At 36.6% G+C, this 14,208-nt stretch overlaps 1 protein-coding gene across 3 annotated transcripts in view; it reads left to right on the top strand.

Moving 5' to 3' along the window:
- The window catches only part of ZFPM2 (zinc finger protein, FOG family member 2), a 448,624-nt gene that overhangs the window by 213,399 nt on the left and 221,017 nt on the right, over window positions 1-14,208 (top strand). For all 3 annotated transcript variants that reach the window (XM_082720028.1, XM_082720027.1, XM_082720026.1), the window contains one exon: window positions 13,872-13,990. In XM_082720028.1, the coding sequence (XP_082576154.1) occupies window positions 13,872-13,990 (119 nt within the window). The remainder of the gene's footprint in view (window positions 1-13,871; window positions 13,991-14,208) is intronic.

Here is a 14,208-nt window from a genome sequence, read left to right as displayed (position 1 = left end):
GACTATGGAATGGGAGAAGATATTTGCAAATGACATATCTGATAAAAGGTTAGTATCAAAATTATTTAAAGAACTTATACGACTCAACACCCAAAAAACAAATAATCCAAACAAAAAAATGGGCAGAAGACGTGAACAGACATTTCTCCAAAGAGGACATGCAGATGGCTAAGAGACACACAAAATGATGTTCATCATCACCTACCATCACAGAAATGCAAATCAATACGGCCATGAGATACCACTTCAGACCTGTCAGAATGACTAAAAATAACAACACAAAAAACAACAGATGTTGGCAAAGATGTGGAAAAAGGAACCCTCCTGCACTGTTGGTGGGAATGCAAATTGGTACAAGCACTCTGGGAAGAAGTATGGTGGTTCCTCAAAAAGCCAAAAATAGAACTACCTTATGATCCAGGAATTGCATTAGAGTGGGTATTTACCTGAAGAATATAGAAAAATGACTCAGAGGGATACATGTACTCCTATGTTTATAGCATCATTATTTACAGTGGACAAGATATGGAAGCAGCCCAAATGTCCATAGAATGATGAATGGATGAAGAAGATGTAATATATGTATGTACGTGTATATATAGGTATGTGTGTATATATATGTATGTGTATATGTATATATGTACATATACACATACATAAATATATATCTGTGTGTGGAGGAACATTATTCAGCCACAGAAAAGAATGAAATCTTGCCATTTCCAATGATGTGGATGGAGCTAGAGAGTGTAATGCTAAGTAAAAAAAAGTCAGAAAAAGACAAATACTGTATGATCTCACTGGTATGTGGAATTTAAGAAAAAAAATAATAAACAAGCAGAGGGGAAAGAAAAGGGTGAAAGAGAGAGAAAGACAAATCAAAATATAGACTGAACTGTAGAAACAAACTGATGGTTATTAGATGGGAGGTGGGTCGGGGCTGGGCCAAATAGGTCATGGGGATTGAGGAGGGCACTGGCTGGGAGCACCAGGTGTTGTATGGAAGTTTTGAATCACTATATTGTACATCTGAAATTAACAAATTACTGTGTGTTTAAAAAAAAAAAAAGAAACAGTAAAAGAGGAACAAATACTATTTTATCTAAAATTAATGTATTTATAATATTGAACAGAATTTGTTACCATCAGCTATAATTTCCATGTTCTTCAAACTGTTATTTATGGCAACTTCCAGTCATTTGTTTCTTCCAACCTAGGATTACTTTTATCTCAAGGCAATTCTTTTTAATTCATTGACCCTCTGCCTTACAAACAATTTTATTTGTAAATAATGATGTGTTTAAATGTTTATGTTAACATTGTATTCATTATGAAAGAGATTCTTTCTGATCTATTAAAGGAAAGAGATGATTTATACTGTCTTTTGTCAGCTTTCCCTCCTCTGAAATGCCATTCCTGATTTCTCTGAGTTGCCTCCTTGGGAGTCTTTATTTCTTGCTGGTCAGATTTTATCTTTTGCCATACCAAAAACTTCCTAAGTCGAGTCATAATTATCTCACCACCATTAGAATAGGTCGCATAAGGAGAAGATCCACGTCAGATTCATGCTTGCATTTCCAGTATCGAGCATTGTGCCTAGCATTATGTGTTCAAGAAATAATTTTAAATGAGTCTGTACTTCTTTAAATACAGTTTTGCTGAGTCCCGTTTTATCAATACAGATAGTCTGAAAGTAATTCTGCTTGCAGAATTGTAATACCTGGTGAGCTGTCCTAGCTCTACTGGGTCATGTCCCAGATGAACCTAGGCAAGAGTTCCTATGAAGGGTCCCTCCCCGGAACTGATGTTTTCAGAGGCAGTTGCTTCTACGTGGAGGAAAGGATCAATCCTCAGGTGGTGCCAGAAGTTCTGAATCTGTGGAAACTACACACACAAATAATAATACCTACCAGCCTGCCTAGCTGCTTTCTTTCCTCTTTCTCTCTCTTTCTTCCTCCCTCCTTCTCTTCCTCCCTTTCTTCCTCCTTCACGATTGGGTATTTTTGTATCTCACTCATGTTGGGAAGGAGCAGATCCAAGGAAAGTGAAGAAAAAGAGAGAGGAATTCAAGAGGAATAACATAAGCGTATCACAATGGAGAGCACACGGTCCTGCTGAGCCCCCTGAGTGTTAAATGTGGGATACAGAAATATTTTACAGGTTGGAGATATTGTAAATACATTAATTTTAGGTAAAATAAGCTGGAGAAATGAGGGCATTGGAGATTCTAGTTTGTGGTCACTATATACAATTACTCACCAGGAAGTTTTCTTCAGAGAAAATGTTCTCAACCAAATGAAAAAGGAAGGAGTTGTTTTGGAATGTTCACGATGTCTTTTATACCTATATTATTAGGAAGGAAGGCTTATGTCATTTCTTACATTAGTATTGATGTGATATATTTAATCAGATTTTCAAGTTTTCATTTAATTTATTTCATACGTACTTTCTCTGAAGAATGATCACCAAGGATGGGGGCGGGGGGGCAGGTAGGAAACCCCACTGTTTTAAAACCGTGTATCTTAGATTTCGTCTCTCTGGAACTTTGGGGACAGAAACATAAAAGTTTATTGTGAACTCTGATAATCATACAATAATTTTGCCACTCCGCCCTGTAATGCTTGCTCAGTGTTTTGTTTGTTTAATCTTTTCTACCACCTTGCCTTCTTCAAAACGCGCCCTGTGGCCCCAACCTTCAGGCACTCACATTCTGCTTTCCAAATTGACTGGCAGCTAATCTTATAAATGAATCCATTCTAATGGTTGCTGATATGATACTAGGGCTTGAGGTCAATCCTTCCACCTAGTGAAGTTGTTAAAATTTTTTAAAAGAGGCAGTCTGATAAACTGAAATGAGCATGAGAACACCAGCAAAACAGGGTTGGAGTCCTAGTTTCACTCCTAATTTTGTGATTTAAATAAGTTATTTTAATTTTAAGCCCCAGCCCAGTAAATAGGATAGTACAATTTTACCTCCTCTACTTACATTCTCAAGGAACTAACTATTGTGGCGGTATTATAAAGTGAAAAAGTATTATATACAACATTGAATGATTTAAAGACCTCCTTAGAAACAATGACTTAGTCCCAAAGCAGTGAAGATATATATAGTTTCTGCAACTCTACTAGGTACAAAGCTTTGTGGGATATGTAGGAAGTACCACATAGAGAGATAATAAATGCATGCAGATCCCTAATATAAGGACAATGATGAAAAATATTAGAGTTAAAATCAAATACTGTAGGAGTTCAAAGGGATCATCACCTCTGAACTTCTGGCCAGGAGAAGATGTCTGAATCAGGGAGGTGCTCCTTTAGGAGGTAACAGATAGAATTCCCAGAAAATGGTAGTTTTTTTGTTTTTATTTTTTTTAATTTATTTTTTATTTATTTTCGGCATAACAGTATTCATTATTTTTTCACCACACCCAGGGCTCCATGCAATCCGTGCTATTTTTTTTTTTTTTTTCATTTAAGAGTTTATTTATTCATTTAGGAGGTAACAGACTTCCAAAAAAAAAATGGTAGGTTTTTTTTGTTGTTGTTGTTGTTTTAAGGAGTTTATTTATGTAAAAGAGAGAGAGAGTGAGCACGAGTAGGAAGAGGGACAGAGGCAGAGGGAGAAGCAGACTTCCTGGCGGGTAGGGAGCCTGATGGAGGACTCCAGCCCAGGACCCTGAGATCATGACCTGAGCTGAAGGCAAAAGCTTAACTGACTGAGCCACCCAGATATCCCCCCAAAATGGTAAGGTTTAAGCATAACACTAATGATGGGTATTTAGAGCGATATATCACACAGCAAAGGCCTTTGAAATACAAAAGATTGACTATGACTATACTCAAAAAAAAAAAAGAGTGTCAAGATTACTTTTGGCAAAATTACTCTTGTCAGTTATGTGTAACTTAAGAAGGTATACAACTGTAAAGATAAACAAGCAATAATAAAAGGCTTCAGAATTACTAGTAAATGACAGCAGCTTTCTTGATCTAGGAATTATATTTTTGGAAGTATCTTCTGAAATTAATGATATTTTCAGGAATATGAGTTCAAAATTTAAATAAAATAAAGTTAACAGCTTTGTGCCAGCATCATAGCCTACATATTAATGTTTCCGTAGGTGAAAGGATTTTCAAACCAAATAAATATACGCATGTATTGTATTTATTGAAGAATGCCAAACAGTAAGAGAATGAAGTGACTGATACTGCACAACTTTTATTCCTCCAAATTTGTAGACCCACATCAAGATTTCATAAAACATTTTGATATTTTATGTAGTGAATTGGTGATTATCTTAGGGATGAACTCGAGTATTCTAGGATCTGTACTCACTGGCTACATGTTAAATTTTTGGTCTCTTGATTATGCTATATCCCACTCTATATTCTTTTAAAAGGTGATACTTATACTTGTTTGCTGGATAAAGAATTAAAAATCCACAATGGAATATCACTTTCAGACTGGTCTTCTGCACATTTCTATTCTTGGCTGAGAGTACTTCAAAAGTCACCTCCCCACGCCAAACATAGACATTTCCTTCCAGGTGAAACTCATCTTAATCAAAATCAGTGCTTAAGAATGTTTATCGGTTAAAGCTCATCAGCATATTTTCATCTCCATCTACACCATTTCACAACGTTAAAAAAAAAAAAAAGGACTCTATCTGGATTAATATGGTTATTGAGCAAACCAGTGGTGTTTAAACAACAGCAATGACTTGTGAAAATTTCCATTGAGTGCCCGCTTTTTCTAGATTCATATATGTAATGTAACCTATGAGAGTATGCAGTTTTAACATACAGAAGTCGATTTGCCTAAAATTTAGAACTCCAGACATCAATAAGGGCCACTGATGATCTCTAGCAAATGTTCTTTAAAAGCTATTTCTAACTTGTTTTTAGTCACACAGGATCTATGGTTGATGTGTCCCCAAATTTTCTCTTTTGGAGTTTTTCCTCCTGAAGAAAACAGGCCTTCTCTGTCTCACCAGGGCCCTACAGACTCTGCCCCGTCTATGGACCTCCTGTCCATAGGTCGGCCTCCTGTCAACTAACTTTTGGATGTTGCTTCTCTGCTGCTGTTTTCTGTGTCTGCTAACCCAGACCTCTCCCCTCCATGATGTTTCCTCCCTCTCCATAGCTTCCAAAGCACACCCCGCTCTGTGTCTCAAGATTTCAATCAGGAAGTGGGATTGGGTCAGCCCGTGACAAGGAGTGGTGTCTAGAAGGTCAGGGAGGGTTTCTGGCAGCAAAGAAGCACACTGTGCCAGGTTGCTTGAGCAAGAGTGGTAACTCCCTCCTCCCCCCTCCCCGCAGCTGAAAGGAGTCCAGAAACTTCAGCTCCGCCTTGCAGTGACACTTCCAAACATTTGCAAAAGCCAGTCATACCCCAGGTGATTATTTTCAGACACCTGGGATGAGCTGTTTTTTTGTTTGCATGAATAGACCATAGGGCAAAGGACAAAATTGGGGAGATCCCCCCCCCCATCTTGAGCTTGGTTTCTGCACACAAAGTTTGATTTTATATGTGAATAGGCAGGTGAAGTCTTTCTGGTTTTATTTCACATCATGGTTTTAAAAGCATCTTGAATCTTAAACCATCTTTTAAATTTTAAAATTTAAAAACATCTTGAATTTTCTACTTTATTACCCATGACCTAACTACCTAGAACCACATTTTCTCTCTTCTATTTCTCTCTCTCAAAGATGATAATTTACAGGTTTCAGTAGGCCTTACAGTAGAAAGAATATCCAAACCTATCACAGCCTCAGAATGAATTCTCAAAGCCAGCCAGAATCAGAAAGTAAAAGACACCCGAGTTTGTATTACAGGCTGATCTAGGGTAGCATAGGCATGTAAATTTGCTTCTTAATGCCATACACATTGATTTCTATGACGTTTTAAGAACTATAGCCAAAGGGTATGTTTTTATTCTTGAAAAATGCAGTGATTTAACTTGCTCTAGGTTTTAGGCCATCCCAGTGTCTTGTTTTGGAGTTTGTAGTCAGTGAATGCATGAAAAGGGAATGTTTCTATTTTGCCACCACCATTATGTTATCTTTTCCAGTGCAATTACAAGCTAATTCAGGGCTCTTTGTGTTAGACTAATAGCTTCTGATTCGCTGCTGTCACCCAGGACCTCTTCATGTACTTTTAATAACATCTGCAGTGGCCCCCAGCACTCACCTAGGGTGAGCATTTTTCTCTAAATAGAGACTCATCTTTGGCAAATCATTAATGGAACATCAAAAAGATCCCATCTGTTAGAATTACATATGGCTAAGATCAGAATTATCAAATATCTCATTTTTTTTCTTTATTCTTTTTTTTTTTTTCTTTTTTCTCCCTTCCTTATCCACACAATAAATGTAGTTGTCAGCAGGATAAGTTCATGTGCCGGATAAGGTCACAATTTCATTTAGTGACAACTTCCAACAGTACGAACTTACAAGGTTCGATTTATTAAAGAGTCAGAAGGGATAAGATCACTCCATGGCCAGCCTGATTTATCAGGGTTTGACTGGAGTACTTGAATAGGGAATGTCGTATTTCAAGTTTATGTTCAAAACTGTAGTTTAGTGTGCGTTATGACTGTATGGCTCAAAAATCGAGAAGGAAAATTAGAAAAGGCATCCCTAGAAGGCGATGTGAAAGCCACTTACGGACAACTATCATTTCCTGTGCCAAAACGCGCTTTGAGATGGCTCAATGCGGCATGATATAAATGGCACTATTTGTCTAAAAATGCAGATGAAACATGCTGTTATTAGTGCCTGAGGAAACACACATATAGTGGCGAAGCTGCGGTTTGGCTGTGGAGATAATCAGCAGTGAAATGATCATCTCTCCTCTTCTGTATCCGGCGGGCAGCTGTTAAATGGTTAAACCATAAAATAGCGGGAGCTCGGCCATACTTCAGCCACCTTGGCTGACTTTGAAAATGTTTTGAGATTTTTAGAATCTTTGAGCGCTTTTTGAACTCAGCATGACTTCGGGGCTGTCCATGTTTGATACCATGATGTATAATGTTTTCCAACCATGGAGAAAATATAAATACGGCTTCTGACGCTATAGCCTTCTGTTGTAGTCAGGCCTGATAAACATTATGAACTAATTCATGTGGTCCGCTTTAAAATTTGGTTATATATTTCAAACCCAAGTTCAAACCAATCCAAATTTTATTTTCAGCAAATGAAATAGGATCTTCTGTCATCTCGTTTATCGGCAACCATGTCCGTCTACGCAGTCCGAGCCAAGAGTTAAGGGATGTCCTTTAAATGCCATATACATTTATGTCATCAATTTAATACTGAATTCAGTTGAAGCAGGATGGCTGATAACCATGCTAAAAGACCCACAGCTTGTGTGTTCGCCTTTGGTACACTACCGTTTTCATAAACTTTGCGTCCTAAAAGGCATCAAAGGGACCTTATGTAAAAGAAACAAAACAATGGCTCCATTGTACCTTCAGTAAAATAAGATTTGAGGGTATCTCTCTTGACTTTAAGTATTTTTTTTCCACCAGCAAATTTCTTTTATTTGCGCAAAAAAAAAAAAAAAAAAAAAAAAGGTGGCTTGATATCTTAAAAGCTGCAGTATGTTTGGTAGTGATTTCGGACTTAGGGCTTTTTTTTTTTTTTTTTCGGTGAGGCTATCATAAGTCTTTGAGTAATCACAGACTTTTAAAAGTATGCATTATCAAGAAGATAAGAGAAACAGCCCTCAGCACTAACAATATTATCTTTTACCAAAATTGATTAGTCCATCCTATGTGTCTCAAATATTTTGTGTGAACTTACGCAGCATGTTAAAAAAAAAAAAAAGCTTCTTTTTGAGGAATAGCTATAAAAATAGGAACTGGCTGAGAGGAAAAGAAAAACCTTTATTTTTTCAGCCTGCTCCATATTTTACAGAAGAGGTAACGTAAATAAATGGGGTAAAATGCTGACCAAATGAAATATATGGTCGTTGTAATACAAAGAGAAGACACATATAAAGGCAACTTTTTATGTCCTCAAAATCAACTTTAACTCCACTAAAATTAAGTCTATGAACTTAAGAAAATCTTTATCCAGTCGACTATGCTCAGTTTATATTTTGCCATTACCATATGCCACATGTTATATTGGTTACCAGAGGATATATGGAAATTAAAAACTATACCTGTAGTTCAAGATGCTCATATTCCTCTTGAAGTGAAAAGGGTTATCAAAGGGAGAGCGCTAGGGAGTCGTTAACTGCAACATTGTATGTAGCATTGGCTTATAAATGCCTTGGGAGTGCTAGGGCAGGAGAACTCTGCTTGTTCTGGAGTTCAGAGACATCTGGGGAAAGAGAAGAGCTTTGGGTTTGATCTTGCAACATTAGTGGAGTTTACCAAGGCAGCCAGGAGTACAGAGTATCTGCCAGGTAGCAAGAACAAGTCTCAGAAAGATGGGGGTTAAACGGAGCATGAGGAGGAAGGTATAGTGAGGAAGACTTTCTTGACTGGATGGGAAAAAATGTATATATTCTGAAGAGCAGAACAGAAGACACCATGGAGCAGTTTTGTGGTTAAGATTCAGGCACAGATGCTCAAGTTGGGATGGTCAAAAAGGAGCTACGAGAGAAAGTTTTACCACAGTGAGTGACCACGGAGCTGTAGTAAGTTTATCCTGACAGGAATTTGGAACCTGAATTGGAGCTGTCGAGTGAAATGAGTCTGGTCCATAATCTAAACCTGAGTTAATGAACCTGGAGAATGCTGCTAAGAAAGGGGAATCCAGAAGATTTTTGAAAGGGAGATGAGCCAAGGTGTGGGCAGTATTGTGGGTGGAAGTGGTAAGAGGGACTGTGACCACAGACACTGCAGAATGGTTAGAGGGGATGATGGAAGTATGTGGACATGCTCTCAGATTGCTTCGGTGAAGTAGTAAATATTTATTAGGCACTTTGCATGTTGTGTGAATTAAACCTCTCTTGCATGTTGTGTGAATTAAACCTCCCAGCAGTCATAGGAATTCCTTTTTTGAATGCAGAACTGAAGTTCAAAAGGTTAAGAATCACATGGCTTGAGTTCATGTTCGTCGTATGGCTTGTTCAACTGACAATTACTTCTCCCAGTCAGGTTTAAACTCATTCCAGTCTGGGGTTTGGCCTCCAAACTCCTTTCACTCCAGATACACATGATTTCCATGTCATCAAAAGGGACCTTTCTGGCTCTTTTCTCACTCTCATGAATTTTCAGGTTACTTGATTCATCCCTCCTCCTTTACACATTCTCAATCAACCCATTGGCAGCTATATCCAGTTTCTTTTTTATTCTCTTGCATTTTTTCTAAGTTTCTTTTTTTTTTCTTTTTTAAAGATTTATATATATTTACTTGAGAGAGAGAGAGAGAGAGCGCAGAGAAAGGGGCAGAGGGAAAGAATCCTCAAGCAGATTCCCACTGAGCATGGAGTTGGGCTCAGTCCCAATACCCGTGAGATCAGGACCTGAGCGGAAACCAAGAGTCAGATGCTCAACTGACTGAGCCAACCAGGCACCCCACTTCTAGTTTTCTGAGCCTGCTCCTCTATCACTCTGCCTTTTGAAGATTCTTAGAACTCTGCCCTAGGTCTTCTTACTTTACTCTGATACACTCTGTCCCAGATGAATAATCTATGGCTTTTGTTACCATAGGCAAGCGAATTTTAATTAATGAATAAAATACCAAAATTTATCACTCTAGTTAAGACCTTGCTTCTGAGTCCCAGGCTTGTACCTCCCCACCTCTTGCCTTCCTTACAGCCTTTTTTTTTTTTTTTTTTTTTTTTTTAGATTTTATTTACTTATTCATGAGAGACAGATTGAGAGAGAGAGGCAAAGGGAGAAGCAGGCTTCCCATGGAGCAGGGAGCAGGATATGGGACTCGGTCCCAGGACCCTGTTATCATGACCTGAGCCAAAGGCAAATGCTCAACCCACTGAGCCACCCAGATGCCCACTTATAGCCACTTTGACCTCAATATTTCCACACTATAACTCCTCACTTTATCCTTAAAATCTTTTTTTTTTTTTTCTTTTGGCATGTGATCCTTATCTCAAAAGGTACATGACCATTGGCCTGCTTACTTAAGCCAGATACCTGAACATTATTGTTGGATTTTCCCTTCTCTAAACTCCTAAAATCTAAATAATCACTAGGTTCTATGATGTCTACTTCCCAAGTCTTATGGGTTACATTTCTTGAAATTTGTCCAGGGTCCAGGCTTGTTTTGTTTGTGGCTTTATGCTTGGGCATAACCTACTGCCTAATATTTGGTAGATACCAAATAAATACTAGTAGAATGAAAGAATAAATAAACTAATGCATGGAGGCAAAAACAAATGAATAAACAAATTAAGAATTGGAGATCTGTTTCCTGATTTTAGAATATCTGATCTTTTCAAGTTAAACATCTATTTTCATGATAAACTATTAGACGTGGGTCTTTGACCTACAACCCCAGTGTTCTTTTTACCCCTCGTGATACATCTGGGGAAAGAAAATCATGGTGTCATGGACACCTTACCAAGTAGCAAGTGAGTGCAAAACCCTCTTTACCAAGGACAAAACAAAGACTCAGAAAAGATAATTTTTCTATTCAAGGCCCTTTAGCTGGTTATTGATAGAGTTGGCTAAAAGTTAATCTTGTTTTTAGTGCAATAATGTTTTCTCTATTTCATGACACTTATTAATCTTAGAAAAATTTAAATAGTATATTGCTAAGCAACATCGAAGTTAAGTTAAATATAACTTACATTTATGCAATGTCTTATTTTTCTATTATTAACCTGTGCAGCCTTGGTAGTGTGTAAATGCTAATTATTTGCCTTGTGCTTGAGGTTTTCTTTAACACTGTTGTGAATAAATGAATATTTTTATTTAAATACCTCAGTAACAGAATGGATTTCCCCAAATCTCAAAATAACTTCCTTATAAGCAAGAAAGAAGACTGGGATTTGCCTGTTTGCCTAATAAAGTTGAAAAGATTGTCTTGTTAGCCTGAATAGTTATTGGGTCTTCTGTTACGGTCATGTTTAAGAACTCGTAAAAGTAGTTTTGGTTTGCTTAAAATTTTAATGCATAGGCAAAGACACCTCAAGAACTTTGGTGATATTTAGGTATCACTTTATGATCTGCCCTAAGTTTGTAGTTCTTAATCCATTAAAAGAAAGAGCTACTTGTAAATCCACAGGTGTAGATAAGAAGTCACTGCTTGACTGAGTCTGAACCCTTTTCAAATGAAAAATGTCAATGCCACAAAGAGAGGACGAATTATTTTTTTTTAAAAGGTTTTCAAAGATCCTCTGATTTCTCTTAAATGTGACTTAAATGTGACATGACTTTTTTTTTTTTTTTTTGGTGTGTAAAAACAAACAAATTATTTGGGCATCATTTTTACATTGAGAAAAACATTTTTACCTAGTGTTTAGCAGAGGAATTGACATGTATTTTATATTTAAATGATAATTTGTAAAGACATTGCTTAAAATTTAAGGAAGTATGGTTGAAAAACTCAAAGAACTACCAGAAATTAAAGTTTCTTTTCAAATAGAAAAAAAAAAATCTTAAAGATTTAAGCAAGTACATGATCACATATGAATATGAGTATATACATTGAGGGACATTTTCCACTGAGCCGTCCCTGACATCATAGTAGATTGCTAGCTGTCCTCTGTGTTGGAGAATTTTGTGAATGAGGCCTCTGATTCCACTGCATTAACCAAAAAGATTGTACAGGATGAAAAACATTTTCAGGAGAAAATCTCAGAAATGGGTTTGTTATTCTACCTACAGAAAACAAATTATTTTTTTCCCATATTTTCTGGACTCTGTATTTGATACTTAAGCATTAATACATTATTTGTTTTAAGTATCTTATTTATAAAGCAATATTTCAGAAACTCAGACTTATAGAATGTTTTAGCAGTCCGTTTTCCTAATTACTGATCATCATACCAATATATCAGAATGAAAAGAAAAGGAAGGGTATGTGTGTGCCTATCTTAATGAGTTTAATGAGTTTTTCCATTTTTAGTGTATTTGACAAGTGGGAGAGAGAGGGAGTATGAGAAGAAGGTGTTGTCCTTGAATTGACATTGTTTACAGTGAACCTGGGATTGTTACTTCTATTGTATCTTCATTGTCCCAATACAGATAAATTTACATTTTCATAATGGGCATAATGGAACCATGACACAATATTTAACTGACTGTGATTTACATACTTTGATTTCAGTTTTCAGGATGAGCAGTAATAAAAATGTGAAAAGAAATATCTGGTATTTTTAACCGGTGTTAAATGGAGGAGACACAAATGTAAAGGAATGGAGGAGATATCTAACTGAACTCAGGTTGATGGTACTGCTTGTAAAAACATCAAGATCAAATCTACATATTTCAAGTTATAGACTTGGAAAGAAATGAAGGCCAGAGTAAGGCAAAAATTTTAGAATATATGATCATGTCATTTAGAAAATGTAATTACTGAATACATTGTGTTTTATTTAGAACTTTCCTTAGCTATCCGTTGTATGTGGGCTTCTAGTTATACTTCTTATTAATCCATTCCTTCCCATTTTCATATCTACTCTTGAGCCAGGTGAGAAGAAATATCAATTAAAAAATAATAAGTTGGGGCACCTGGATGGCTCGGTGGGCTGGGCCTCTGCCTTCGGCTCAGGTCATGGTCTCAGTGTCCTGGGATCGAGCCCCGCATGAGGCTCTCTGCTTGGAGGGGAGCCTGCTTCCTCCTCTCTCTGCCTGACTCTCTGCCTACTTGTGATCTCTCTCTCTCTCAAATAAATAAACAAAATCTTAAAAATAAATAAATAAATAAAAATAATAAGTTATATTATTAAGATTAATGTTTTGAAATATAAAGCTTTTGCTATGATAATACGGTATGGTAATACTATCAGGACATAAATATCATAGTTTTAATTATTTAAAGGGAAAGACTCCAATTTCTGATTGAGCTTTTGTTGTTTATCCCAGTTTTTAGGCTGATGGTTATTCTTTGAAGTTTTGAAGACTTTATTTTTTTAATAATTCATTTATGTCTTAGATAAATTTCTTAAGGGAGCATTTTATGAATTCCTACTTTATGCCAGTATTTATACTGTCTTTACTTCCTATTTCCCTTTAATGATCCTAATGTAATAACCTGGAGGGAATGAAAAGAAGAAGACCATCCCAAACTGGCTGTTTTATAAGGTTTTTTTTTTGGTCCAAACTGTTTTGGTAACAAAGAATCTGCATCAAGTACCAAAAGTTAAAAGGTAATGAATTTGACTAAGCAGTTTTTTAATTTGGGAAAATGTACATCTCTACTTTTTGTACATTGTATTTCATCCCTTAAAACTAGTGGTAATTTCAGAAAATTACCCAGTGCTTTCAAAAACTCACCAGATATTGTTTAACACGAGTCTTAAATAACTATAATAAAGTTATTGCATAAGGTATATATCTTTAATTAAAAATTTTAATTACTTTGATGATCAGATATAAAATTTTAACTCAGCACCATTGTCCTCGTGTTTTTTGCCTACTTGTTTTTTACATTAGAGCAGTGCCTTTTAAGGTGTTATTATTTCACTAAGTAATAACAGGACTTACTAAATAGAATTGACTTCTGTAGATGAAGTATAGAAAGAAGTTGGACTAAATTCCAAATACAATTCTAAGGACAAGTTTTCTTTTCCTCTCAGGATAGCAAGATCAGTTGTTTTTCAGACAAGCGTAATTAATTACTTAATACAAATCCCGAGAATATTGCGTGTGTAAAGCAAACACACAAAAAGAGCTGGCTGTGGGTAAGGCACACGTGAAAGTACTCCAAACACCTCTTGTTTTCATTGTCTGCAGGAGAGCTGGAGGTATTTCAGAAAGACGGAGAACGGAAAATCCAGAGTCGGCAGCAACTTCCTGTGGGAACAACCTGGGGGCCATTTGCTGGGAAGATGGACCTGAATAATAATTCCTTGGTATGTGGATGTTCTGAGACGGTTGACTCAGTATTTTGTCATAGCTCAGAAATGATCTCTGCTTGCTTCCCAGGGAAATCACTAAAAATAACAGTTTGTTTTTTCTTTTTCATGGACCACAAAACTTGGATGTTTTCCAAGTGGTCTGTCTCTGACAGTAACACATGCAGAATTTAGAAGGAAACAGGTTAATCATACTAAATGGTTGTTTAGTAAGG

Source organism: Mustela nivalis (assembly GCF_964662115.1).
Source record: "Mustela nivalis genome assembly, chromosome: 2".
NCBI classification, from domain to species: Eukaryota; Metazoa; Chordata; class Mammalia; order Carnivora; family Mustelidae; genus Mustela; species Mustela nivalis.
Note: the sequence above shows the minus strand (reverse complement) of the source record. Positions and strands in the feature narration are given on the sequence as shown.